This window comes from Lepidochelys kempii, chromosome 1, assembly GCF_965140265.1.
Source record: "Lepidochelys kempii isolate rLepKem1 chromosome 1, rLepKem1.hap2, whole genome shotgun sequence".
Taxonomy (NCBI): domain Eukaryota; kingdom Metazoa; phylum Chordata; order Testudines; family Cheloniidae; genus Lepidochelys; species Lepidochelys kempii.
Genome location: NC_133256.1, coordinates 235966138 through 235993633, shown reverse-complemented (window position 1 = coordinate 235993633; position 27496 = coordinate 235966138). Strand labels below are relative to the sequence as shown.

The following is a 27496-nucleotide window of genomic DNA, read 5'->3' as shown; positions in this document are numbered from 1 at the left end:
ACTTGGTAAGATTTTTGAAGACCAGAAAGGGGGGGGGGGAGGGGGAAAGAGCAGGAAAGATTTATTTCAGAAAGTGGTTCCCGCAAAGTACGGGTAGTAATTGTTTGATGCCACCCTACACTGCAACCCATATGGGGTATCAAGTGACAAATAGGAGTATGTGATTGGAGGGGTTTTTTCCTGTATTGAAACAAGATCTCTCAAGGTATTTCTCTCAAGCCATGTTTTGTAGGTGACAAATCTGAGGAATTGTCACAGATTGAAGGTTTTTGAATTAATTGAGAAACTTAACAGTGTCAAGTCACGGGGACCAGATGGTATTCACCCAAGAGTTCTGAAAGAACTCAAATGTGAAATTGTGGAACTATTAACTATGGTTTGTAACCTGTCCTTTAAATCCGCTTCTGTACCCAATGACTGAAAGATAGCTAATGTAACGCCAATATTTTAAAAGGGCTCTAGAGGTGATCCCGGCAATTACAGACTGGTAAGTGTAACATCAGTTCCGAGCAAATTAGTTGAAACAATAGTAAAGAATAAAATTGTCAGACACATAGAAGAACATAAACTGTTGGCCAAAAGTCAACATGGTTTCTGTAAAGGGAGATCATGTCTTACTAATCTATTAGAGTTCTTCAAAGGGGTCAACAAACATGTGGACAAGGGGGATCCAGTGGACATAGTGTACTTAGATTTCCAGAAAACCTTTGACAAGGTCCCTCACCAAAGGCTCTTATGTAAATTAAGTTGTCATGGGATAAGAGGGAAGATTCTTTCATGGATTGAGAAATGGTTAAAAGACAGGGAACAAAGGGTAGGAATAAATGGTCAATTTTCAGAATGGAGAGGTTGAACTTGTGGTGTTCCCCAAGGGTCAGTCCTAGGACCAATCCTATTCAACTTATTCATAAATGATCTGGAGAAAGGGGTAAATGGTGAGGTGGCGAAGTTTGCAGAGGATACTAAACTGCTCAAGATAGTTAAGACCAAAGCAGACTGAAGAACTTCAAAAAGATCTCACAAACCTAAGTGAAATATCAAATGAAATTTAATGTGGATAAATGTAAAGTAATGCATATTGGAAAAAATAACCCCAACTATACATACAATATGATGGGGGGGGCTAATTTAGCTACAACTAATCAGGAAAGAGATCTTGGAGTCATTGTGGATAGTTCTCTGAAGACGTCCATGCAGTGTGCAGCGGTAGTCAAAAAAGCAAACGGGATGTTCGGAATCATTAAAAAAGGGTTAGAGAATATCTTATTGCCCTTATATAAATCTACGGTATGCCCACATCTTGAATACTGTGTACAGATGTGGTGGTCTCATCTCAAAAAAGATATACTGGCATTGGAAAAGGTTCAGAGAAGGGCAACTAAAATGATTAGGGGTTTGGAATGGGTCCCATATGAGGAGAGATTAAAGAGGCTAGGACTTTTCAGCTTGGAAAAGAGGAGACTAAGGAGGGATATGATAGAGGTATATAAAATAATGAGTGGTGTGGAGAAAGTGAATAAGGAAAAGTTATGTTCCCATAATATAAGAACTAGGGGCCACCAAATGAAATTAATGGGCAGCAGTTTTAAATAAAAGGAAGTTCTTCTTCATTCAGCGCACAGTCAACCTGTGGAACTCCTTGCCTGAGGAGGTTGTGAAGGCTAGGACTATAATGGGGTTTAAAAGAGAACTGGATAAATTCATGGAGGTTAAGTTCATGAATGGCTATTAGCCAGGATGGGTAAGGAACGGTGTCCCTAGCCTCTGTTTGTCAGAGGGTGGAGATGGATGGCAGGAGAGAGATCACTAGATCATTACCTGTTAGGTTCATTCCCTCTGGGGCACCTGGCATTGGCCACTGTCGGTAGACAGGATACTGGTCTGGATGGACCTTTGGTCTGACCCAGTATGGCCATTCTTATGTTCTTATTTGGGTGGCCCATTCAATCATGCTATCTACTTCTCTGGTGGAGTGTCCTAGTTTGGTGAAGGAGGTTTTAAGTATGCTAAGGTGTATATCCTGGATTTTCCTCTTGGAGCATACTCTGTGATATCTGAGTGCCTGGCTGTAGATAACAGATTTCTTTGTGTGTTTGGGGTGGTTACTGGACCTGTGAAGGTAGGTGTGGTGATCTGTGGGTTTCTTGGATACAGTTGTCTATAGCATTCCTTTGATGAAGCTGATGTCTGGAAATTTGATGCTGGCACAGAAGTGTCCTAGAGAAAGTTTGATTGATGGGTGGTGGTGGTTGTTGAAGTAGTGGTGGAAAGATATAAGGGTGTTTAGGTCATCTGACCAGAGGCTGAAAATATCATTGATGTATCTTGGGTATGTATATATATATATATATATATAATATATAATATATATATATTGTGGTGCCCTCATCCAAAAATTCTTCCTTGATGTGGCCTGTGAAGAGGTTGGCATGTTGGGAAGCCATCTTAGTACTCGTGACTGTTCCCATGGTTTGAGCAAAGTGTTTGCTTGTTGTTGAATGTAAAATAGCTATGGGTGAGGACGTGAAAAGGATGTTTGGGGTGGGTATCTGAGTGTTGTCTTGTAGATATTTGAGGTGGATAGCTATGCCATCATTGTGAGGAATGTTGGTGAATAGGGAGGTGAAATGGATGGTATTCTGAGGGGCATTGTTAAAGTTGCTGAGTTTCTGCAGGATGTCAGTTGTGTCCTGGAGGAAGCAAGCTCTTTGTGTGGGATGTGGCCTTTTAAGGATGGTTCTTATGAGTCCTGGTATTCCTTCAGTAAGAGTTCCAAGGCCAGATATGATAAGTCTACCTGGGTTCCCTTGTTTGTGTTTCTTGGGAAGCAAGTAGAAGGTCCCTGAGTGGGTTCATGGGAGAATGAGGTTGTAGAGTTTCTCTTGGAGTTGTTTGAGGAAGGATTTGACAATGCACTTAAATTCCTGGGTGAATTGTGATGTGGAGTCTTGTTTGAGTTTTCTATACTAGGTGGTGTCAGAGGGTTGTCAGTTGACCTCATTAACATAGTCATCACGGAAACCTTGTAGCAGTAACAAGAATTGTGTGCTGCTGTTTCTTTGTCATTATAGTTCAGAAGAACCTGAACATAAAGCCAAACCACAAAAGAGTTCATATAATGCACTTGCCTTACACCATGGTGTTAGTGAGCCAGATGGCATCATGAAGTTCTATAAGAGGCTTCCATTTGTTATCAGACTGAACTGTATTATAGAGCAGTTAATTCCCCCTGTAGCAGAATCTGAAATACTTGATGATGGAATCAATTAGCTTTAAGTGAATGGAAGTGTTTGGGGAAAAGAGAGAATACATACTAGTGTGTTAGCTAGGAATAGCATGACACATGGCATTGCCAAGTAAATTAAGATGTAACAATTTATTATTCCCCCCTCCTTTGCGTGTGTCCATTATCTTCTGATGTTCCCCTTGGCTTTTTCTTATGAACCACAGTAGAAACCTGGATTTCAAACATCCCCAAAAGTTCAGGGAATTTTATACTGAGGATTTTGCTTCATCCCATAGGTAATTGGTGAAATTCTGAGTTGGAACCATGCTCCATTTCTGGTCTTTACCTTAGATCTCCCTAGGTCAGAAATTGTGAGTTGTCACAGGCTATTCCATTTTTTTTCCTTTTTACATTTCTCTTGCCAACAAATTTGTCTTGCACCATCTCTAAAGCATTGTTAGGATTAATCCTTAGTTTGTCCCTGCCTCTTCTCTCATCTTTAGTTATGTCTTTCCCTCAGCCCATCTTGATGTACTGCAATTTCCTCTTCTATGATCTTAATGTGTTTCTATATATCTAGGTGTGGGTGCTCTGGGGCTGGAGCACCCCCGGGGAAAAAAATGGTCAGTGCCGATGGACTTGCCGATCAGCTCACCTGTAGATATACCATAAGTCTCCTAGCTACCTGTTCAATTCATTCTATCAAACCTGACCTCTTCTTTGTTTCTATCTTTTTATTTCTTGCCCTGTCCATCTCTGCTAGCTGAAGATCTTCCCTGTCCAAACCACCTGTATTATGCTATTTGTTTAAATCTTCCCTTCAGACTGTCCTTTGCTTTTTTCCTTTTTAGCTTGTGAATGGATGCATCAGCAAAGTGGTTTTATGATGTCCTTTATGAAAGATGCCATATAAAAATAAATTATATTGGGGGTTAAGCAGCTTGTGTTGAATAATTCATGACTCCCACTGCTAGCAGCAAACCCAAAGAAGCTCTTGTTATGTGCCAGTAATGAATCAATCTTCCTTGCAAACTTTTTGCCTCTAGAGCTACAGGCCACTTGCTCAGAGCATTCCAAAGTGCCTAGTAAAACATACCATATTGCTATATAAAAAGATGTTAGTTTATTTTTGTTTCATTTTGTTTATTGATCTGGCTGTTGTTAGTAAGAAGAACTGATTGCAGTGCACAACAAGCAAATGAACATAGTCCAGCACACAGCCAGCAAATGAACACAGTCCAGCAGTTTTTATAAAGTTTAAAGTTTCCTGTTGTTTGAAGGCAGGAAGGAGGGTTTTAGTTTGCCTTTAGTATATTGCTGAATTCCCTTTTCATTCTCCTGTAGTGTATTTTTGTGTAATTATCTTGCGCCTAAATTCAGCAGTCACAGTAAACAGAAATGTAGACTAGAAATGAGCATCTCCAGTCTACAATTTACACTCTCACGCTTGCTTGTGACCTTACTGGTGACACTTTTTTTTTTCCTTATTAATTCCAGTCTTTGAGAATCAAGGCCTGAATAGAAACTGGTTTTTCCTTCAAGTGAAGTTTAAACTATTAATTATAGAAAGGACAGAGGTATATTTGTGTAGACTGGGATCATTAGAAGCCTGCATTTTGGGGTGAATATGTTCTCCATAAAAATAAGCCTCCATTTTCTCTTGTCACTGCAAATTAACCTTCTCATACGTGATGCTGCTCCAGTGAGGTGTTTTTTAATAAAATTTAAGAGCCTGCCTAAGGATTCAGAAGTAACGCAGAAAGAATTTTATATGGTTGGAAATTAATGGTGTTGCTGGGGACACTGAATTGGGAGTCAGGAGACCTGGAGTCTATTTCTGGCAGCCATTGACCTGCTCTGTCACCTTGGGCAAGTCACTTCACTTGTTTGTGACTCTCTTTCCTCTCTGTCTCTGTCTTGCCTGTTTAGACTGTAAGCTGTTAAGGGCTTGGGCTGTGTCTCATTATATGTTTGTACAATGCCTAGCACAATCCCAGCTGAAGTCTGTAAGTGGTATTGTATTGTACTGTAGGTATTTGTAATACAAATAAGGCGAAAGGGAATTTTCCAGAATGTGTCATGTTTATAATAATGTTGTGCTTCTTATATCGTTGAAAGCACTGTAAAAATACTAACTAATCCACATGACACCCCTTTAAAATGACTGTTTAATTTTTATGTCCATTTTATAGTGGGGTAACAGATGCAAAGAGGGCCAGGTTTTGTGGGGTGCTGCAGCCCTTTTATACTGCTCCAGGATTGGGCCATTGATAGAGTCTGTCAGTCCATGATAAACTTGTGACAAATAGGAGCTGAATACTACTACATCTATTTTATGGACCGCTCCATCTGTTTTTTCTTATGACCTAGATTTCTGACTGGATTATGTTTTCCTCAAAAGTCGTTAACCTGCTCCATCTACTCATTCATGCCCCACTATCTGCATGAATAAAAGGCTCTTCTCCAAACATTTGTGCAAAACAAAGTCCACTCACACTAATATTTGCAGAAAGGAAAACTAGAAAATTATAGGAACATGGTCAAGAGATTTAAGATTCATAAATATGTTACGTATAATTTCCCGATTGCTCCACTAGTTGTAATATAGCGTGAGGGTAAGGCAAGAGGGGAGGTGCAGAAATCAATGGTGAAAAGTGGCCTATAGGAAAAGGACTGTCATTACAGACTTGGGGTTGGTAAAGGGATAATGAAGACAAGAGTAGATGGTGACAAGGGAGCAGTGAGGCAAGACGCATGGGCAGAGCCATAGGCGCCAACTTTTCCCGGCACTGGTGGATGCCTGACCCCGCCCCGACTCCACTCCTGCCCCGTCCCCTCCTGCCCCTGCACTGCCCCCATTCCAACTCCTTCCCCAAAGTCCCTGCCCCAACTCCGCCCCTCCCTGCCCCATTGGACTCCTTCCCCAAATCCCCATGCTGGCCCCACCTCTCCCCCAGCTGTTTCGTGGTCGCAAGCGCTGGGAGCTAGGGGGAGAAGCAGGGGCGTAGCGCACTCAAGGAGGGAGGCGGAGCAGAGGTGAGCTGGGGCAGGGAGCTGCAGGTGGGTGCAGAGCACCCACCAATTTTTCCCCATGGGTGCTCCAGCCCCGGAGCACCCACAGAGTCAGAGCCTATGGGCAGAGCATCAGAGCTTGATGGGAAGTGACAGGAGAGATGTAGAAGCAGGTACAGCCATGCAGATCCCCAATGGTGAGGATGAGGAATTTGAACACTGTGTAGAAAGAGAGAGGGAGGCAGTAAAGAGACTGGGTGGTGGGGGGCTGATGACAGCAGTACAGATATTTTTTTATTTCAATGTGGTAGCTAGTGCTTTTGCACTCTAACTTTTTCTTACTTCTAAATCTGTACTGTATGCCTTTAACATTAAGAAATCTTGCAAATGTACAGAAGCACTGTCAAAGGACCTTGCCCTAGGTATTTATTTCATCAGATGGAAATAGGTTTCTCCTTCTGTGACCTTCAATGTGTCTGTCACAAAATGCCACTTCTGCAATTTTGCCTTTTGTACCTTCAAAATGGGGAGCTTGTGTTTTTCCTAATTACACTGTGGGATAGGTGTAGAGCATTTGCTCATAGAAGTCAGAAATCCCCAGAACTTTGAATCCTTTGTAATTATCTGACAGCCATGTGCTGTGCTAGTTAATGATTTAAAATTAACCTTTTTTTTCTGTTAGACACCCCGATGTGAGACGCAATAGTTCCTAGTCTGCTACGTGCACATTCTATAAGCCCCTATTTCTGTCATAGGTTCATAGAGCCAGAAAAGGACCAGAAAAGAACCTTGTCATGGACTGGCTGGCCTTTTGAGGCAAGCTAGGCTTAGCCTTGTTCATGGTTTAGCAGCTACTCCTTAGCCTCACTGATGAGCTGACAACATAGGGCTAATTAGTGACCCCAGCTGTGTGTAATAGGGGCTGAATTAGAAAGACTAACCCCAGCTGTGGTGGTGAAACAGGCAGAGCACTCCTTAAACAGAGCTGGGAACTCAGCAGAAGGGGGAAGAGTTTGGAGGGAAGAAGAAGGGGAGTGCCCCTCTGGGAAGAGGCTGAGGTACTCACTAGGATTAGGGTACCTCCTGGGTAGGAAAGCTTGGAGTTAGGGCCTGCAACAAGAGAAAGAGACCCACAAGGAATAGAGTAAACTCCTGTTGGGGAGGCCTGAGATAGGGGCAGGAGGATCTCCAGAAGTAAGCTGCTGAAGTCCACGGTGAAAGGAAGCAATAGGAGAATCCTGCTGGGAAGAAGTAAGATGAGAGAAGCTCTGCAGGGGCCAGGAAGCAGTGAAGTTTGAGAGGGGCAGGAGAACTAGTGATTTAGATGTTTGATTTAGAATTTAAGTTGGACTTTTTGTTATTTTGGATGGGGAGTGAATTGTTATATGACTTAGCTGGAGGGCCAAGCCACAGAAAATCCAGAGAGGGAGTGGGGAGAAGATGATGGGCAGGGACTAACCATCGCAGCCAAGGAAGTGGCCACCAGGGGCAGACAAGAGGCAAAGTCCTCTGTAATGGTCTGTCCAGGCATGAGAGGGCACTCCAGAAGTTGTGATGTGCACTACAAACCTGTTTCTCCTACTTGGACCAGGGACAGAGGTGCAAGGAAGCCAGTACGCCCTCGTACGGCATAACGGCAAGAGCCAGTGCGCTGTACCGGGGTGGACTGGCTTCCCCAGGCGGCAATTCATAGGGCCTGGGGCTCCCAGCAGCGGCTGGAGCCCCGGGCCCTTTAAATTTCCACCAGAGCCCCGCTGCCGGAGCCCTGGGGTAGCGGCGGTGGGGCTCCAGCAGCTATTTAAAGGCCCCACGCTCGGAAGGGGCCCTGGCCGCTTTTCTCCACCCCCCATGCTCTCTCCTATGGGGGCAGAAGCTTGGTGTTGCCTTCTCCCGGGGCTCTGTCCTGCTGCTGCAGGGCAGGCTCCGCTGGCAGCCCAGCTCCTCCCTCCCCTGCCTCTTCCCCCAGTGTGCTGCGTTCCCCCGCCCCCTCTCACTTTCTCTCCCTGCTGCCGAACAGCTGTTTGCTGGCATGAGGAAGCAGAAAAGAGGTGGGGGCAGGGCCTTGGGGAAGGGGGTGGAATCAGGGCATACCCCCTTTAGCCCCCTGCCATGAGCCGCTCAGGGCAGGGAGCTGGGAGCGACCCCAGCCCACACCCCCAGCCCTCTGCCCTGACTCCTGCACCCCCCCACACACATCCCCACCCCCACCCTGAGCACCAAACGGGAGCTCCTGCACCCTCCCCCACCCCACATACCCACCTGCACCCCTTGCACCGAATGGGAGCTGCCCTGGGTAAGGGCTCCACACCCCAACCTCCTGCCCCAACCCTGAGCCTCCTCCCTTATTCTAGCTCCTGGACAGACCCTGCACCCCAGCCCCCAGCCTGCTCCTGCAACCTAACACCCTCCCAGACCCTGCATCCCCAGCCCTGTTCTCAGTGCACCTCCACCCTCAGCTTGGTGCAGAGAGAGACAAAGAGAATGGGCTAGAACCAGGGAGAAGATAGGTACCCGCTCTATGTGGGCAGGGGTGTGTGTGTGGGAGATCCTGTTTACCCCCTCCCCAGCCCTGCTGCCCTTGCAGTTTACCCCCAGTTCCTCCCTTGCTCCAAAGACCAACCCTAGCTCCTGCCCCACTGTGTTTTTGCCCCCAGCCCCTGCCTTGCTCCAGTCAGCAGGGACTAATTCTCCCCCCATGTGTCACTGTGCTCATCTTGCCCCAGCCCCTGCCTCGCTCCAGCTGGGGACCAATCCTTCCCCCCCCCCCACCACCACCACGCCCCGCTGTGCTCTTGCCCCTGACCTCTTCTTTCCCCAGAAGGGCTCTCAAGTATGTATGGCGTCAGGCTCACAAAAAGTTAATCCAGCCCGGGCCCTTTAAATTGTCCCTGGAGCCTTGTTGCCAGAGCCCTGGGGTAGCGGCACCAGGGCTCTGGTGGCAAGTTAAAGGGCTGGGACGGTAGTGGTGGTCCCAGGCCCTTTAAATAGCCCCCTTTAAATCACCCCCAAACCCCAGGGCTCTCAGTTGCCTCTGCAGCTGGGAGCTCGGGGTGATTTAAAGGGCCCGGGGCTCCTAGCTGCTGCTCCCACAGCCCTAGCCCCAGGCCCTTTAAATCCTGATTTAAAGTGCCTGGGGATTTAAAGGCCCCACCTCTTCTGGTTGAGGCCCCGCCCCCTCATCAGGACTCCAGAGTACTGATAAGTTCTTTAAGGTACTTTCACCCCTGTCCAGGGAGCTCTGGAACAACTTGCCATGCTAAAAAGCAATATAAATATGGATCAATCCTTCTTGCTCTCATGTCCAGGAGCCTGAATGAGGCAACATGAACCTGTCAGAACATGCACTGGAGATGTAGCTGATGGTGCATGTGAACGTGTTCCAATAATAAATCTGTCATGGCAGAAAATCAATGCCATTAAACCCTAAAGTTTTTCAATTTGAACAAATGTTCTGGCTTTTAACTGAGAATTAGTGGTGCATTATTTCACCTGATTTTTTTTAAAAATGCTAGCCAATGGAACAATGTTAACTTCCACATAAAATTAGAAATACCAGGCCAGACCCTCAGCCCCGGGGAAGTCTCCTTTGCATTGATCCAACAGTGCTAAAAGGACTGAAAGCTGCTCTAAAGAAGCACAGGGGGGTTGGCGATTCTCATGACAAGGGAATTCCCCTGCTAGTATGAATATTATTGGAGCACTCTAGGTGAAGCCAGAGTACTCTGCAATCTGGACAGACCAGTCCCTAGTGAACCATTCCAGTTGATGTAAGGTAGAATAGCCCTGTGGCTGCTTGGGCCCCCGGGTGGCCCTATGATTAGAGGAGATCAAAAACTGACTTATAAGCACTTTTGCCTTCTCCTTGTCCACTGCACAATTTGAGCTCTGGAACTTGAGAATCAGGCCCCATGCTCATTTACGTCGATTTGCAAATATAGATTATCTGTTCCACCCAGCCTCTAAATACCAACTAAATACAGCTACACTTTTTTCATCCAGGATGTTCTATTTAGCTATGTATCAAGATATAGAAATAATACAAATTATCTGCTGTCTATGATGCTGGCTAATATGGTCTCATTTTTTTCCTCATAACCCCCTTTACTGTCTGTTACCATCTGTTGTCCTAGATTGTAAACATCTTGGGGTAGGAGCCATTTTTAATTCTATTTGTACAGTGCCTAGCACAATGGGATCCTAATCCATTACTAGGGCTTCTAGGCACTATTATAAATAAATAATAATAATACGTTATGTCCTAGGTGCTTTGAATATAATCCATAGTAATTTGAGGTTTAAGTACAAACAGGCTCTAAAGAGAAAGTATGGCTTTGAGTGTGGAAAGATCTTTTTATTTCCATCTTTCTTCATTGTCATTCCTTTACAGAACTTGCATGTTTTAAATCAGAGCTTCAACCCTACTGATGATTCTATTAATCTTTTTCCATCCAGCTCTTAAAAACAAGTCATGGTCAAAACCTCACAATCCTTTATAGATCCAATACACTGTATTTGTGTAATACAACAATGTTTTGGATGCTTAGCATGAGTTGCTGGAGCCTGGTGGAAAGTGTGTGGGAGAAAAATAGGAGCTGGGGAGTAATGATGATTTTGTTTGTTCTTTCTCCCCCTCCTTCCCTACCACCTTCCAAATTGCAGTGATCATGCTTTGGGCAGTCATGAGAGTCTTCGCAAGGCAACCACCTCCATTCAGCTTCGTCTACAGAAAGACACCAGCTATCAGCAAAGTTTGGCTCGATCGGTGCGTCATTTTTTTCTTGTTTCTTTCAATATGCCTGAGGAAATGAAATCTTTCCGATCCTCTCATGTAACCATCTGCATTAATAATCAGAAAGGGCTTGTTTGCTCTCTTGAGTGTACATTCAAATGTAGTTCATCATTAATGTAACGTATTCTGAGTCTTTCTGCTTCTCTCCTCTAGTTAGGCTTCCTTTATCCTTTTGGTAATCCTAGAGAATATCTGAATATGAGAAGAGCAAATGTTACCTTTGTTAGAAGAATTCAACTTTATTGGAGTTGAACTATACTCATGATATCAGTTTGTCTTTTTTTTTTTTCTGGCTGGTCCTTGTACATTTTTGAAACATATTAAGGGCAAACATCCATAAAGTTCTACACAAGATAAATCAGATCCAGATCCTGGTTACTGAAATTCTAAGTATTTGATTGTGTGTGCATGAGAGAGAATGTATTTCTGCTGAAGACATAGTCTTATCGCACTTTAAATCTGAAGAGATTCTCATTCAGATTATTTGTGATTCAACTACCTAGGAATGGATTATTGAGCTTTAATGATACTGATCATGCTGCTAGATATGAATTTTATTCCCTGTGGGCAATCTTGAATTTCTTCCAAACCAAACTTCACACTACAAAGGAGACCTTGATGTTTTTGGTGATTTTGACTGGAGATGGGTTGCCTTTATCCACAGATAGGATATCTGCCTAAAGGAGGTAATTGGAACTACTAGCCTGAGTCTGTGAAAATTTGGATCAGATAACAGATTTCTAATATAAAAAATAGGGTTTCTTTTCTTTCCAGTTCTGGTATGTATCTTCCTAAGAATTGTCAGGTTCGGTGTAATTCATCTGTTGCAATGTTGTTGGGTTTTTTTTAAAAAAAAAAGGCGGTTGTGAGACCAAATAAGATATTTTAAAACATACTGTATCTTTTGACTTCTTTACCTTTTAACTGATAAAAGCAGAGGTGCTATCATATACAGCAGTGGTTCAAATTATTTGCACTTTGCATTACCAGGGTATGCAAAAGTTGTTGGGTTCTTTTTGTTGTTGGTGGTGGTTTTTTGCAAGCAATTGAAAATATCTGTAATTGAGATTCCATTAGTAGCAGAAGGACTGATGGTTCAGGAGACAGGAAATATATGACAGAGAGGCTTTCATCACCAAGTCACCATTTCAAATTTGGCTCAGATCAGTGGTGACCAAAGGTAATTACCATCTCACTGATGTCAGGTGATCTGTAGAAAATTGATGGTTTGTGGAGCTTTTATGGAGTGGAGTAAGCAGCTCTCTCTCTCTCACTCACACACACACACACTACCCCTTTTGCTGTGCTGTAGCAGATGTCGGGGTCTTGCAGTTTGGCTTGCTGTTGTAGGAGAAATCAGTGACACTGAGTCAGGGTATATTATTAGAGCAAATTGCTTTATTTATACCTACACACCAGTTCTGGGACAGAGGTGGTCACAAATATCATGCAGACAGTTCCTTCTTTCAGAGATCTCAGCCGAATCACCAATGCCTGGCTCCCACGAAGATACCCTGCCCCAAGAACTGACTCAGTTTAAAAAGACTAAAACATAGAGCAAACTTCCTGGTGCTAGCCACAGTTCCCTAAGAGAATCTGCTTTACAAACCTAACAATATGATAGTTTCTTCCAAGGCTAAAAACATGCTTGCACACTAATAAAAAGAAAAACGTGTAAGACTCTATGTATGAGCGCCATCTAGTGCTCTTGCTATAACAATAGTTATCTATTGCACAGAAGATTTGAGACTTAATTAACTTTTCTAAAGTGCTCTGGGATTCTCAAGTATGGTGAGCTGCCTGGAAAGAGGTAGGCATGGAAAGTTTTATCTGTCATTTTAAAGCCACTAGGTAATTAAATATTGTCCTCTGAAATAAATAGTAGCATAGTCATGGAGTTGCGGAAGTGAAGGTTGTGGGTAATCTGATGCAAGTTATTCAGAAATACACTGCATGTGCGACTCTTATTGCTTAATTACAAAACTAGCAATCATAAAAATGAAATTGTTGACTAAAAATTCCAAATCATTCTGGTGAAAAATCCACTGGCCTTCCCACCTTGATTCATTTAAATGTCAACAGAAAGGGAAATGGTTCCAGAGGACATCTTCCTTAGGAAAATACAAAGAAGGGTTATAGTGTTTCTTATAGATATGGGATAACACTAGGACAGCATGACCACTTGCCCACTACTGATTACATACAGGTAGGCATATATCAATATCAAATATGTCCTCAGCCACCAAATACCTATTCATTTCCAACTGAAATATAAATCTAAATGAAGAATTGTACTTACAGCTTATATTATGGCTCATAAATTTATTTCTTGAGGGCTACATTTCCTATGGTGATGGGCAGATTCTTCTTCTCATTTGTCAGGTCCTTAACTCATTCCTAGGTGCCCAAGCCTAGATGCCCGGCTGAGTTAGTGAGCATATTGTGTGTACAGCAGGTTGCCTTTGAGAGGTGATGGGAACAGTGCACTGCAAATAGGAGGGGGCAAGAGATCCAGCATTGTGTGTTCATATTTCACATTGTTAGCTAATCATTTGCAATCCGGAGACGTAGCGACATTAGACTCCTGAGACCAAATTCACAGCTAATATAAGTGCATGCAACTCCAGGGATAAATTTGCTCTATTTTGTTTACCTTGCAACAAATAGGTACTCTGATATCCCATAATTTTAGTAGTAACCACTACTTGAGGGAAAGAGTTTAGATTCATATTGAGGCCTGTGTCATAACACAGGAAGAAGCTCCTTCTACCCACTTCCTGAAGTTTTGTGCATCTGGTGAAGAGCTCTTAAAAATCAGATTTTTCCCCCCTAAAACTTTATCATGTGTATTTAAGTGAAATGAAGCCAATCAGACACAGACACACACACACACACACACACACACACAAAAGCCGGAAATCTTAAGTAAGAGCAGCAAACAGAGGAAAAGGAAAGTTTTGTTTAACAATGAGAAGTGAGTATGCATGAGTGTGATCAAGGATGGTGTTATCCCTCAGAGGGCCAGTAATAATATTCAAAATTGTTTAGTAAATTCAGCCAAAGACTTTTTTTTGTAAAGGTACATTTTTTTCCTTGCATAGGAAGCTGGTATTCTATTATGATGTATTCAGAAGGAAAGAGGAAATTGTCTTGAGCCAAGGAGTGAAAAAGCAAGAAATCTGGCCTCAGATTTTCACTTGAAATCATAGGTTTTTTCAGCCAGTGGATTTAATTTGGTTTTGTATGTTGAGAGATGAGTTTTACCAAGCACAACTCTCTTGAATAAAAGCTTTTAGTACTTGAATTTTCCAGATGTTAGATTCTCATTAGACCTCCAAATAAAGCCTGTGTAGAGACCACAGAGTTAACGGTTATGCTGTAAAAATATTGAGGCCCACTTATATTGCCTCATGGGACAAAAGTTCCCATTGACATCAGTGATCACTTCAAGATCTTGAGAATGGCAAATATTTTATGTGGGTGGGGGAAGATACAGTAGTTTCCTCACAAAATGATGAACCAATTTCGAATAGTGGTAAAATACTCCAGGGAATGGGGACGCTGTATTTGTTCTTTGATCTTGTGTTTCACAACTGCCATATTATAAGTATACAACTTAGGATATTAAAAAGTATTGTTTGAGCAGAGCCTCCAAAATGCATCCACGTAAGCTGTAATGGCTCAAAAACTTACCCCTTGTTGGGGTTTGGTTTTAGTCCATGTACAGACTTTCAAATGAGACAGCACAAAATCTAGTCCAAGCCTCCATCACAAGTTTAGCTGCCTTCAGAGTTCCTCTCTGAGGAGTGCTCAGCCCACACCTGCTATTCCCTCTCTCTAGCAAGACCTTCCCATGTACCTAGTATCTGGGGGGGTATGAATCTCCAGCAGGACTGAATCCTCACCTGCTATAAAGGGATTTTCAGGCAAATGTTGGAACCCTGGAGATCATTTTTGCTTAAGTGGAATGTACCAGTATTAATGGTGATAACATTGTAGTAGAAGTGTTATGTTAATGCATGTGTATTTACGATAAAAATGTTAACAAATTGAGAAAAATGAAGTCATTGGTTACCCAATGGTAAGAGATGCATTTTTTGTTTCCTAAAATAATTTTTGCATGTTTAAGGAACTCTTAGTGACATAATGATATGGAAGTATTTTCCTATGTTGAATCATCCCTCATCCTGCAACAGAACAAAAATCGTTGTCCTATTAATATGCAAAAGCCTGCTCCTTCGCTGTTCTAATTCAACAGGTCTAAATTAGGCTTAATATACTGCAATGCACTACGTAGACCAAGAACAGAGTAAGTGCAGCTCTTGGCATTTAACTCTCCTGAAATAGTTACAACTACTAGGTAGAATTATTACTAACAAAGTAATCTTTAAGCTTTGATATTTTAAGCAGTTAATAACAGTCTTCGAAGATAAATTAGCAGTTTTCAGGATGTTAGAAAACATTTGTTGTCTCAAGGAATTCGCTAAACTATCAATAATGTACAGTAGGGATTCAGCAGGGATGGTGACTTTTTATGATACATTCAAGTAAATTATTGATCAGCCCTTGGTGATAACTGACATGAATGTGAGAGCTCCAGGCCTCAGTTGCTAATAGCAGCTGAAAACATTAACAGTTGTAGAGCTAGCATAAGTCACAGAACCAAAGGTCTCCTCCAGCCCTAGGGAATCCTTGCAACAATGGACTCACATGAGAAAAGAAAGGGTTCTGCTTGCAGACAGAAATGTTAACCAGTGCAGCAGGCCCAGAGGGAGCTATAATTAAACAGACACAGGCTGTACTGTATTGCATGCTATTAAGCTTCCTCTCGTACAACCCAATCCGGTGGTGAGTTGGGCCCTTCCTCAGACTTACTGCATGCCCTCATATCTAGGGCCCCACCAAATTCATGGCACGCTTTGGTCAATTTCACGGTCATAGGATTTTAAAAATCATAAATTTCATGATTTCAGCTATTTAACCCTTAATTTTGACAGTGTTGTAATTGTAGAGGTCTTGATCCAAAAAGGAGCGAGGTGGGGTGGGGGGGGGATTGCAAGGTTATTGTATGTGTGGGAGGGGAGGGGGGTTGCGGCGCTGCTACCCTTACTTCTGCACTGCTGCTGGTGGCGACGCTGCCTTCGGAGCTGGGCGGCTGGAGAGTGGCAGCTGCAGGCCGGGAGCTCAGCTCTAAAGGCAGCACCGCCGCCAGCAGCAGGGCAGAAGTGAGGATGGCAGGGTATGGTATTGCCACCTTTGCGTCTGCCCTGCTGCCTGCAGAGCTGGGCGGCTGGAGAGGGGCGGCTGCTGACTGACGGCCCAGCTCTGCCGGGCGCAGCGCAGAAGTAAGGGTGGAAATACCAGACCAGGCCATCCCTACTTCTGCGCTGCTGCTGCTGGTGGCTCTGCCTTTAGAGCTGAGCTCCCGGCCTGCAGCTGCCGCTCTCCAGCTCTGAAGGCAGTGTTGCCGCCAGCAGCAGTGCAGAAGTAAGGGTAGCTGTACTGCACCCCACACACCCCCCTACAATAACCTTGCAACTCCCCCACAGCTCCTTTTTGGGACAGGACCCCTACAATTACCACACCAACCCTCCAGCACCACGCCACTCAATTTCAGAAACCTGTACCAGTACAGAAGTGGGTAGCTATTGTCCTTTGGAAGCTGGCAACACCTGACCGCTATCGATCAGTTGCCAACCAGTTTGGGGTTGGGAAGTCAATTGATGGGGAGGTGGTTGTACAGGTTTACCAGGCTATTAGAACTGAGATCCATCCACAGCTGGGTGCCATTACCTAAGTCCTTGAAATTATATTGGGTTTTCAGAGGGGTTTTCTGAACTGTGCGGGGGTCATCAATGGAACACACTTCCCTAAACTTTGCCCTCTGAAAGGGGCTGGTAAATGCATGAACCACAAAGGCTATTCACTGTTTCTCCAAGGCTTAGAGGACCATAGGGGTCAGTTCATGAACACAAATGTTAGGCAGACAAGAAAGGTCCATGATGTCAGAGTGCTCAGGAGATCAAGGTTGTTGCTGCAGAGGGAAACAAGGGAATTTATTCCCCCCAAATGAGGTAAGACTATACACTGTTTTTGTTTCATGTTAACTGCTCTGTTTCGGGTTGATTTGTTGCGGGGGAAGGGGGGGGAGCTTTAAGCATTGTTACAGTAGCTATACAGGTTTGGGGAGGGACTTGCACATTCCTTCCTTACCATGCTGTCTGATACCATGTCTCCGAGCTCTTATCAAGTGATATGCATGATTGCTCCCGTGGCCTGACTACTCCCATGGTTGCCAGTGATAACTGTTTGGTTGGGGAGCCATTAAAGCACTGGGTGTCAGGTATCTTCACTGTTACTTTTGTTTCCTTTGTGTTCTCGCTTAATTATCATCAAAGACATAAAGATGTTTCAGTTAACTTGCCTCCTGATTTTCATTGTGGTGCTGTGGACAGCAACAGTTATTTCACAACATACTTCAGGGCCCTATAGTCAGCAGAGATCTGGACTCAGCAGTGAGTCAGAGCTGCCTGTGCAGAACACAGGCGATGGCTGCTTGCTGGCTGCATGCTGGAAACTACCTTGCTTGAAAGGCGGAGGTTCAAGAATTCAAGCATCAAAGGAAGGTGGGAGGCCATTCATGGGTAGGATGACCAGATGTCCCGATTTTATAGGGACAGTCCCGATATTTGGGGCTTTGTCTTATGTAGGGGCTATTACCCACTCCCGTCCCATCCCGATTTTTCATACTTGCTCTCTGGTCACCCTATTCATGGGGCTGGAAGAAAGAGTACCTCTGATTGGGGGTGGTGTCCAGGTAAAGATGGTGGAGAAAAAATGTGTGTGTCTCTGTCTCTGTCTCTGTCTCTCTCTCTCTCTCTCTCTAAGGAGGTTGCAAAAGTATGGTAGATTTTGACTCTGTTTATCAGTAAATGTGGCTCCCATTCCACTGTCACCCATATGACTCTGATCCCCAATGTACTCCCTAAAAAGAGGAGGAAGCAGATGGACTCTGTGTGTGTGTGTGTGTGTGTGTGTGTAATGTCTACTTGGTGTAGCATGCAGGTATGTCTTCTCCCTATACTGCTAGTTGAGGATAAGGGCTGGGATTTTTCCTCTGTCAAAAAGACAAGAACCTGGAGAAAACAAAATATAATTTTAATGTGAAAGATAGACACCAAACACAATCTCAGATGGAAATACCCTGAAGTTTGGGTGTGCTTGAACTATAAGACCAGCTAGGAATTTTTTCAAGTGGCTCCTATTTTTTTCCCTCATGCAAGAAACCATAACCCTGACCAAAACTCTTCCTCAGTCTGGGGATGTTAAAAATCCAGGACTGGATTGGACTGTTCTGGCCTCAGCCCTTCTCTACTTGCAATCAAGTCTATTTGAAAATGCTCAAAAGTGATGAGGATTTTACTTAAGATGAGCTTCTTACTTTCCAAAGTCAGGTTGGTGGTGTGACCAGCTTCAAAAGTTTATGTAAGGGCTCAAGAACATATAGGCAAAGAGAGGAAGGTGTTAATCAGTCTTCAGTATTGGACCAAAAACAATGAAAGAACATACTGACATTATGAAGCACCAAACAAATTTGTACCACTTAGATACTTCATACCAGCAATTATATAACTCTTTATATATTCCTTTCTCTACAGCATGAAGATGACCAAAGTCAGTTTAATGTGAACCAGCTGCTACAATATACATATATTTGGAAGGTGTCCAGGTAAGAATGTTAGTAGTTGGAATAGCTGCACTTAATAACTGTATATATTTGCTGTCAGCACCTACATGCCCTGGGGCTGTGATTTCATCAACACTTATAGGCTAAGCAGAGCCAGGCTTGTACATGGATAGGAGAACTACCAAGACAACACAGGGTGCAGCATGAACCATTGCTGACCTTTCAATAAATGCCACTTCTTCCAGTGAGTCAGTATTGAGCCAATGTTGCATCACTGTGTTAGTGGTCATGGTACAATTGGAGGTGCTTCTGACAGTAATTAGTGAAGTCAGTAGATACTGATCTTTGTCATGTGACAGAAACCCTGAGCCAGGCCATGTGACTGGACCAGCAATTAAAGCATTTCTGTGCATCAGATTCTTATCACAGTACTGTCTTTGAGATGAAAAGCAAAGCTGATGTCTTGTGCTCTTGTATTCATAAGAAGTCATGCAGAGCCAGATTCTTTTAACCCTTGTGCTCTGGCTAAATTCTGGCTGGGGATGGAGATGGCAGCAAGCAAAATAAAATGAGCTCAGTGGTTTTTTTTCCTTCTGTCCTCACTGGTTGGTTGGCAGAACAGTCTGTTTTATTGAACTATATTTTCTCCCTGTCCTCTTCCTTTCACCCTTGATGTTGAGAATGTACGTGACATTTTCATTATAGATTATATCATAAATAAAAGAAAAATTGTATTTTCTCCAGTTTGCAACAAAATGGCTTTCTGTGTACCTTATATTTTCAGTATAGTTGGCTATAGTGCTCTCTGCCTCTATAGCATTTTTTACAAGTACAATGAGTGTTAACTGTGTAGTTAAACCCTGTTTATAACAAGCCTTGTTAAAATAGCAACTCACTACAAATCCATGAGAATGGTGTTATGTAGAGAGAAACTATCATCATACGGCATTTATAGCAGTGTTTGACTCTTAAAATTCTCTTTATGAACAGGAGAACTTAAAAATTACAGCTGGGAGAAAAACATTTCCATCCGTCTCCCCGTCTCCCCCCCCCCACCACCACACAGACACACTTCTCCAAAGTTCCCTGGATTGAAGGAGCTATAATTTTCTCGTGCTGCTGCTCATAAAGAGAATTTTCAGAGCCAAATACCAATATAAATACTGTGATAATGGCTTCATTCTTCATAACACAGTCTTTGTAACCAGGTGCTATTTTAACAAGGGTAGTTATAACAGGGTTCGATATAGCTCTAGGGCTGATGTGTCAAGGACACTCAGATCTCTCATAGAAGATTAGGGTTGGAAAAGACCCCAGGAGGTCATCTAGTCCAACCCCCAGTTCACACAACGACCAACCTCAACTAAATCTTCCCAGCCAGGGCTTTGTCAAGCCGGCTCTTAAAAACTTCTAAGGATGGAGATTCCACCGCCACCCTAGGTAACCCATTCCAGTGCTTCACCACCCTCCTAGTGAAATAGCTTTTCCTAATATCGAACCTAGACCTCCCCCCACTGCAACTTGAGACTATTACTCCTTGTTCTGTCATCTGCCCCCACTGAAAACAGCCTAGCTCCGTCCACTTTGGAACCGCCCTTCAGGTATTTGAAGGCTGCTATCAAATCCCCCCTCACTCTTCTCTTCTGAAGACTAAATAAGCCCAGTTCCCTCAGCTTCTCCTCATAAGTCATATGCCCCAGCTCCCTAATCATTTTCATTGCCCTCTGCTGGACTCTCTCCAATTTGTTCACATCCTTTCTGTAGTGGGGGGACAAAAACTGGATGCAGTGCTCCAGATGTGGCCTCATCAGTGCCAAAGAGAAGGGAATAATCAATTCCCTCAATCTGCTGGCAATGCTCCAACTAATGCAGCCCAATGTGCCGTTAGCCTTCTTGGCAACAAGGGCACACTGTTGACTCATATCCAGCTTTTCAACCACTGTAACCCGCAGATCCTTTTCTGCAGAAGTGCCGCTTAACCAGCTGGTCCCAAGCCTGTAGCAGTGCATGGGATTCTTCCTTCCTAAGTGCAGGACTCTGCCCTTGTCCTTGTTGAACCTCATCAGATTTCTTTTGGCCCGATCCTCCAATTTGTCTAGGTCACTCTGCACCCTATCCCTACCCTCCAGCATATCTACCTCTCCCCCTAGCTTAGTGTCATCCGTGAACTTGCTGAGGGTGCAATCCATCCCATCACCCGTTAATGAAGATGTTGAACAAAACCGGCCCCAGGACCAACCCCTGGGACACTCCGCTTGATACCAGCTGCCAACTAGACATGGAGCCATTGATCACTACCCGTTGAGCCCGATGATCTAGCCAGCTTCCTATCCACCTTATAGTCCATTCATCCAATCCATACTTTTTTAACTTGCTGGCAAGAATACTGTGGGAGACTATATCAAATGCTTTTTAAAGTCAAGCTAGATCACGTCCACCGCTTTCCCCATATCAGCAGAGCTAGCTCTCCCTCAACTTTCACTGAGCAACTTTTGAAGGAGTGAGGAATATTTAGCTTTTATATAATTGACTCTGATAGTGTGTTTCATCCATATATCTCAAAGTGCTTTATAAAGGAAGATAAACATCACATTTCCCATTTTACAGATGGGAAAATAAGGCACAGAGAGGTGAGGTGACTTGCTCAAGGTCACCTTGAACTATATGGGATATTTTCAAAGGATCTGTTTAGTTTCTTTCAAACACCAATCACTTCATAAAAAAACAAAATGCTTATTTACTGTCTGCTTCTCTTTCCCCTCCTGTATTTTTCCTGGACTGGCTCTTAACCCACTTATTAATAAACAAAGGTTTCCTTTCCTGCTACCTATGCCAGAAGGAGATTTATCAGTGACCTTTTTAGGCTATGTCTTCACTGCAGAATTAATTGGAGTGTAGCTAACTCCTCCTGAGTTAACTAAGCTCATGTGTGAGTGGCCACGCTGCAAGCATACGATCTGCAGTAATTGTGTCAGTAGCTGAGGTGTTGCACTTATTCAGCATGTAGCCTCTACTACTTCTAAAGCCATCCAACTCAAATTGAAAGCACTAACAGAATTGAGTTAAAGGGTTTTGTGTGTGGATGGGACTTGTATCACTGGAGGTAACTCTGCAGAGAAGACTTATCTTGTAATGTGATTTATTTCCAGGATGCCCTACATTGCTATTCTTAATAGCAATTTTTGTGTGGGCAGCCCCATCATAATGAAATGCCACAGTGTGATATTTGTGTCAGGATATGGCAGAATGAAATAACATTTTTGTCCCAGGAGCCAAATTGGTTAAGATGGTCACCCTCTACTAGGTCTCATGGAGAATAATGAATCCATGACTTCTTTAGTTGCTATCAGCTGGCCTGGGAAGAAGTGAAGAGAATGAGCTGATATCTTACCCTTGCAAATCAGCAGGTTGCTCTTATAGGCAAGTGGGTAGCTAATGAATCAAATCAGTATATCCACGGGTAGGTGCTACGCCTCCATCCCTCACTATAATGAGCACCCAGAGTGAAATTCAAACTTGGTGTAAATCCCTGGACATCAGTGGAATTGTATTCATTTACACCAGGGCTAATTTTGGCCCATATTCCTCAACATCAAGATGCTGTTAAATACAACATGCTGGCTAATCTGATGGGAGTAGTTAAATATAGTTTTTTTTATCAGCATATTAATAAATGGCCTTTTGGAAAGGAAACCTGGCAGCACTCCACAAGAAGTACAGCTATCAGGAAATTAAAAAATTGAATGTTGTAGTCTGTGTAGTATATTACTCTGCATTATCATGTTGAAGTTTGAGTAGAAATCAACATTTGAGAGTGGTTCTCACATTTTGCTGCCTTATGTTGCAAAACTGTTGTTCTATATTACCTGATCTGCTAATGTCATTGGATCCCTGGATATGCGTTGGTTCTACTATGATACATACACGAGCAAAACAAATTGCAGGATTGAGGCAGGAGCAGACTCAGGGGATAGAGATCTACACTAGGTTTATGTGGGTTATATCAGTTTCCCAAGTCCAGACTGAATGGAGTAGAACAGTAAAGCCACAGCTTAAATGTTAGAAAGTAAGGGCAATCATTCAAACTGAAAGAATTTGAAAAAACTAAATGTGTAAATATTAGAAATATAAGTAATTATTTAAATGTATTATTATTTCAACACTGTCCCTTTTTAAAAATGTACTTTTCTACACTGGTGATCTGGTTCAGAGTTTATAAAATTCAGAATTATTTCCAGTTGTTTTGCAGATGTAGGGCTTGATTAGCCATAGATTTCCACCCTATTTTGTGACCCTAGGCAGCAAAGCACTTAAGTCCATCTCTATTCAAAAAAGCATTTAAGGACACGCTTAAGTTTAAACACGCACAGTCAATGGGATTTAAGCATATGCTTAGCTTTAGGCAGTTGCTTAAGTGGTTTGCTAAATTGGGGCCTTAAGTTTGTAAAAAGTAGGTATAAAATGCCACCAGGTTGGAGAAGTAGCACTTTAAACCTACTTTGTGCAAGGGTAAGTGACTACAAAAGGGTAGTGAAGTGTCATGTCCAATATTCCTTGAAATCTACATAAGCACTTGTTTTGATTCTGAATTCATATTTACATCAATGTAAAATCACCGTGGCCACTGAAGTTATTCCTGATTTATAATGTGAGGTAAAAATAATGCCCACTTTCTTTTTCTACCTACTATTAACTGAATGTTGATTTTATTTTTTTAATTTCCAGGAAGAACCTTGTTACATTTATTATGAAATATGGAGGTCAAGTGGAATATCTATTGCAAAATGAGGTATTTGTTCTCAGCCTGTTTTGCCAGAAAAGCATTAGCTTACTTGTGAAAAGTCTCTAATTATTAGATTAATCTGCCTCAAAGTGAATTAAAGAGGACTCTTAATAAAAGCTGTTTAACCTGTTTTGGAAAGGGTGTGGAAATTCTTAACTAAAATTAATGACATCTAAATTATGATAAATGCTACAAGATTAAAACATTCATGGTAACTATTTCCTAGTGTTAGGGAATAATAAAAGGATCCACGGCTCATTTTCAGTTAGCACCCAAATATTTGGATCTAGTTTTATTGTAATCACTTGAATCTGCATAATTTGCCCCTCCCCCCACTTCTGCAAACACTTAAACATGTATTTCAGTGGTACTATCACATGCATAAAGTCAGACATGAGTTTGAGTTTTTCAGGATCAGGTTTAAACATAAAACTTGAGGGGGTTCCAATTCAACTGTAAACGCCACCAGAAAAGCTTAATTTTAGCCAGTCCCAACTGTAGGCAGAATCTAACCCCAAAATGAAGATACATGTTTCAATGACAGATAATTTGGGAGAGAATGAAGAAGACAAATAATAGGTTCAGCTGAGTTTCTGGAGGTGGTGCAGACTCATCTTATTTTTGGTTGAACTAGTTCTTCCTTTTTTCATTTATGATTTGGGAAATGAAAGAAAGCACAAGACCTTGTTAGATCACAGAATATACTCCTGCAGCAACTTGAAGCTATTACAGTTTGATGCAGTAGAGTTTAACTAGTTGTGTTAAAGTAAGGAATTCTCTTGCAAAATGTTACGCGCCAGAAAACAAAACAAAACACACACCACCAAAAATCTCCATTCTGTTTTAGGGTACTAATCCCTCGCCGCCCCAGTTTTCACTTTTTCAAGATATTTTTGTGCAGTGGATATTTCCATTCTGAATTATGAAAAATTACCAATAATTCCTGCAAAAAATTACCTTTGTGTGAAAATCCTTGAGACTTTTCTTTTGCAGGATCCCATCATCTGTTCAATTGCAGCCTGGGCTGTGTTCTAGTGCAAGGGGATATGTGCAATGCAGCCCCATAATGGCGTTCATAGATCAGCAATTCAGGACCGAAACTACACAGCAATTTCAAACTAAGGCCCTGATCCGGAAAACACATAGGCATTTGCTTAATTTAACACACATGAGCAGTGTTCCTTTGAACTCAGTGGAAGTACTTATGTTTGTGAAGTTAGGCACGTGTCTAAGTGTTTACGGGACTATGCTCTGAGACCCCAGTACTGCAACCTCTTAGACTTTTATTTATGTGAGAAGTTCCATTAAGTTCAGTTATACATGTGTGCTTGCGGGATTAGCACCAAAGCAAAAAGGGTTCTAAATTGGAAAGGAGCTATGCACAACATTAATCACACAATTAACTGCACTCCAATCTCCATATCCTGCAATATATACTGTGTAGGCAGACCTCTGCACCTATATAAAATCCCTGGGGCATCCCTTCTCGTAAGATTTTTACCTGGAGTTCCTAGCCATCAAAGGCTAAACAAACCTGAAGACTAGACACCACGACACTGGACACCACGCAATCATTTGTTGCAGTCTACAAATATTTGTAGTTTACCCTAGCGTAAACTCATGATACTTAAATTTTAGCATGAGTTAGTTAACAGATGTTAAAAACAGTGTTTTTGCAGTGTTGATATGGCCACAGTTTACCTCAGGATCAGGGCCTAAATTTGTGCCTTGTTGAGTTCACAATCCTTACCTGAAACTACAGTTGTGTTGTCTTTATTCTTCACTGTGTTACACCAGTTTTAGGCGAGTTGTAACTCCATTGTAACACAGCAGAGAATTGGGCTGTGTATGTGAAATTTTCCATGCACATAAAAACTACTATTAGAATTAATTGTTATGGTAGCTGGCCTGAAAAAGTTATGAAGTGGTCATGGAATCTGCCTGTTTAGCTTGCAGCAGTGCAGGAAGTTAGGAGGGTAAGTCCATCCCTATTCAGTAGAGCACTTAACTTTAAGCCAGTGGGACTTAGGTACTTGCTTAACATTAAACATGTGGTTAAGTGCTTTGCTGAACTCAGACCTTAGTCTGGCCTCCAGCTCTGGTTTTAAGGTGGCAGATCTCCAGGTCCTCAGTAAATTTGTTTCAGTCATTTTACATACCCACATCTTCAAATCCCGTAAGTCATGAGTATTTGTTGAAAAACTCCAAAGTTGTGGAATCCATAAGTGAGATCCATGGCAGAACTGTAGTCCTTGCTATTATTAATGTACAGTAAATGCCCTGCAAGCTAGATGCTGCTATTACAAAATGAAAATCAGAAAGATAGAAGTATGGAATATTTGGCACAAGAGATGCAGTTTGACCAAACATGTATGGAGCATTTCCACAGAATTAATGCCCTAAACATTAGCCATTCTGATCGCCCGAATCATCTCTTGTAATTTTGAATAAAATTCCAGTTAGCCTGTAAAGAAACTTTTTGTTTAACTTTTGATAAAGGGGATGTTCCACAGTGGGATGGTGTTTTAATTATAGAAATTATTTAAGCATCAAAATATCCTCCAAAAGTTATATTATTAAATAGTAAAAAGAAAAGGAGTACTTGTGGCATCTTAGAGACTAACCAATTTATATGAGCATAAGCTTTTGTGAGCTACAGCTCACTTCATCGGATGCATAAAGTGGAAAGTACAGTGAGGAGATTTTATATGTACACACAGACCATGAAAAAATATACATTGTAAGTGATCACTCTCCTTACAATGTATATTTTTTCATGGTCTGTATGTACATATAAAATCTCCTCACTGTACTTTCCACTTTATGCATCTGATGAAGTGAGCTGTAGCTCACGAAAGCTCATGCTCAAATAAATTGGTTAGTCTCTAAGGTGCCACAAGTCCTCCTTTTCTTTTTGCGAATACAGACTAACGCGGCTGCTACTCTGAAACCTATTAAATAGTAGTATTTAAATATTTTCAGTAAAATAAAACATGTACATTATGTTGACTTTAATTCCTCCTGAATTTTAGGACATTTAGAACAAAAGCCTCCCATAATATCTACAGAAAAATGAGTGTCTCTGTGTTAAGTCCATTAAGGCGAAATCAATGTGATATATCTATATATGGAAAGGGAAGACTCTCCAGGTATTAAATGTCTGTCTGGAAAGAGAGATGATGAGAGAAAAATCTATCATCAGTCATATCTAGTTTAAAATATTTTTCATATCTTTGTCCCTTAAGGCAATAAGACCCACGCCTTGGGAGTACCAAGTCCATAAACCATACCTATTTATAAAATGTCTTGCTTCACACTTAACGGCACGTTATATCATGGAAATGCAAACACTCTTCAAAACTTTCCAACGTGCTTTTTATAGGAATCCACAATGTATTCTGAAAATGTTAAACAAGATAGTTTTCCTCCAGAGGAAGTACAGCCATCACCCTATTCATGGATTAGCCTTGTGTGTCTGCAGTGATAATGTATTACTCTGAAAACTCCTGTGTGTCCGTGTGTCTGTAGAGATAAAGTCCCCTGTGTTACAAATTCATATCCACATGTGGAAAAGAAAAATAGTAATATTCTCCAGGTCCGTACAATAAAAAAACCCACATAATCCTCTGGTTTTGTCATTGTTAAGGTGGTGACAAAGCTGTCCCATTTTAGCAGCTCCCGCCAGTATGGTTATGTGTACTCTGTACATACAGAGAGGAAAATCTGCAAGCATTTAATTTAAAAATCAACATGATGGGGGGAGGGGAAAGGAGGAAGAAAGGAAAATGCAATAATTAAAAAGGGACAGGTTAGAAAGTGATGAATCAATTTAAGGCTGAAGGAAGCTCCAAAGTTTGTTAGCGAACACAAACAACCATAAGCAATTTCCTTCCCCTTCAATCCTAAGGCCATATTTTCTTTTAAACAGTGTGTTCATTTTATTTTTCAAAATTCTGTGAGAGAGTGTGCCCAATATATCCCTGCTCTAATTAAGTCAGG

General features: G+C 42.2%; 1 protein-coding gene across 1 annotated transcript in view; it reads left to right on the top strand.

The window, feature by feature from the left end:
• PIK3C2G (phosphatidylinositol-4-phosphate 3-kinase catalytic subunit type 2 gamma) overlaps positions 1-27496 on the top strand; it is a 278348-nt gene that overhangs the window by 11319 nt on the left and 239533 nt on the right. Inside the window, exons 5-7 of the mRNA XM_073335036.1 lie at positions 10898-11000; positions 18686-18756; positions 23440-23503. Of these exons, the coding sequence (XP_073191137.1) occupies positions 10898-11000; positions 18686-18756; positions 23440-23503 (238 nt within the window). The remainder of the gene's footprint in view (positions 1-10897; positions 11001-18685; positions 18757-23439; positions 23504-27496) is intronic.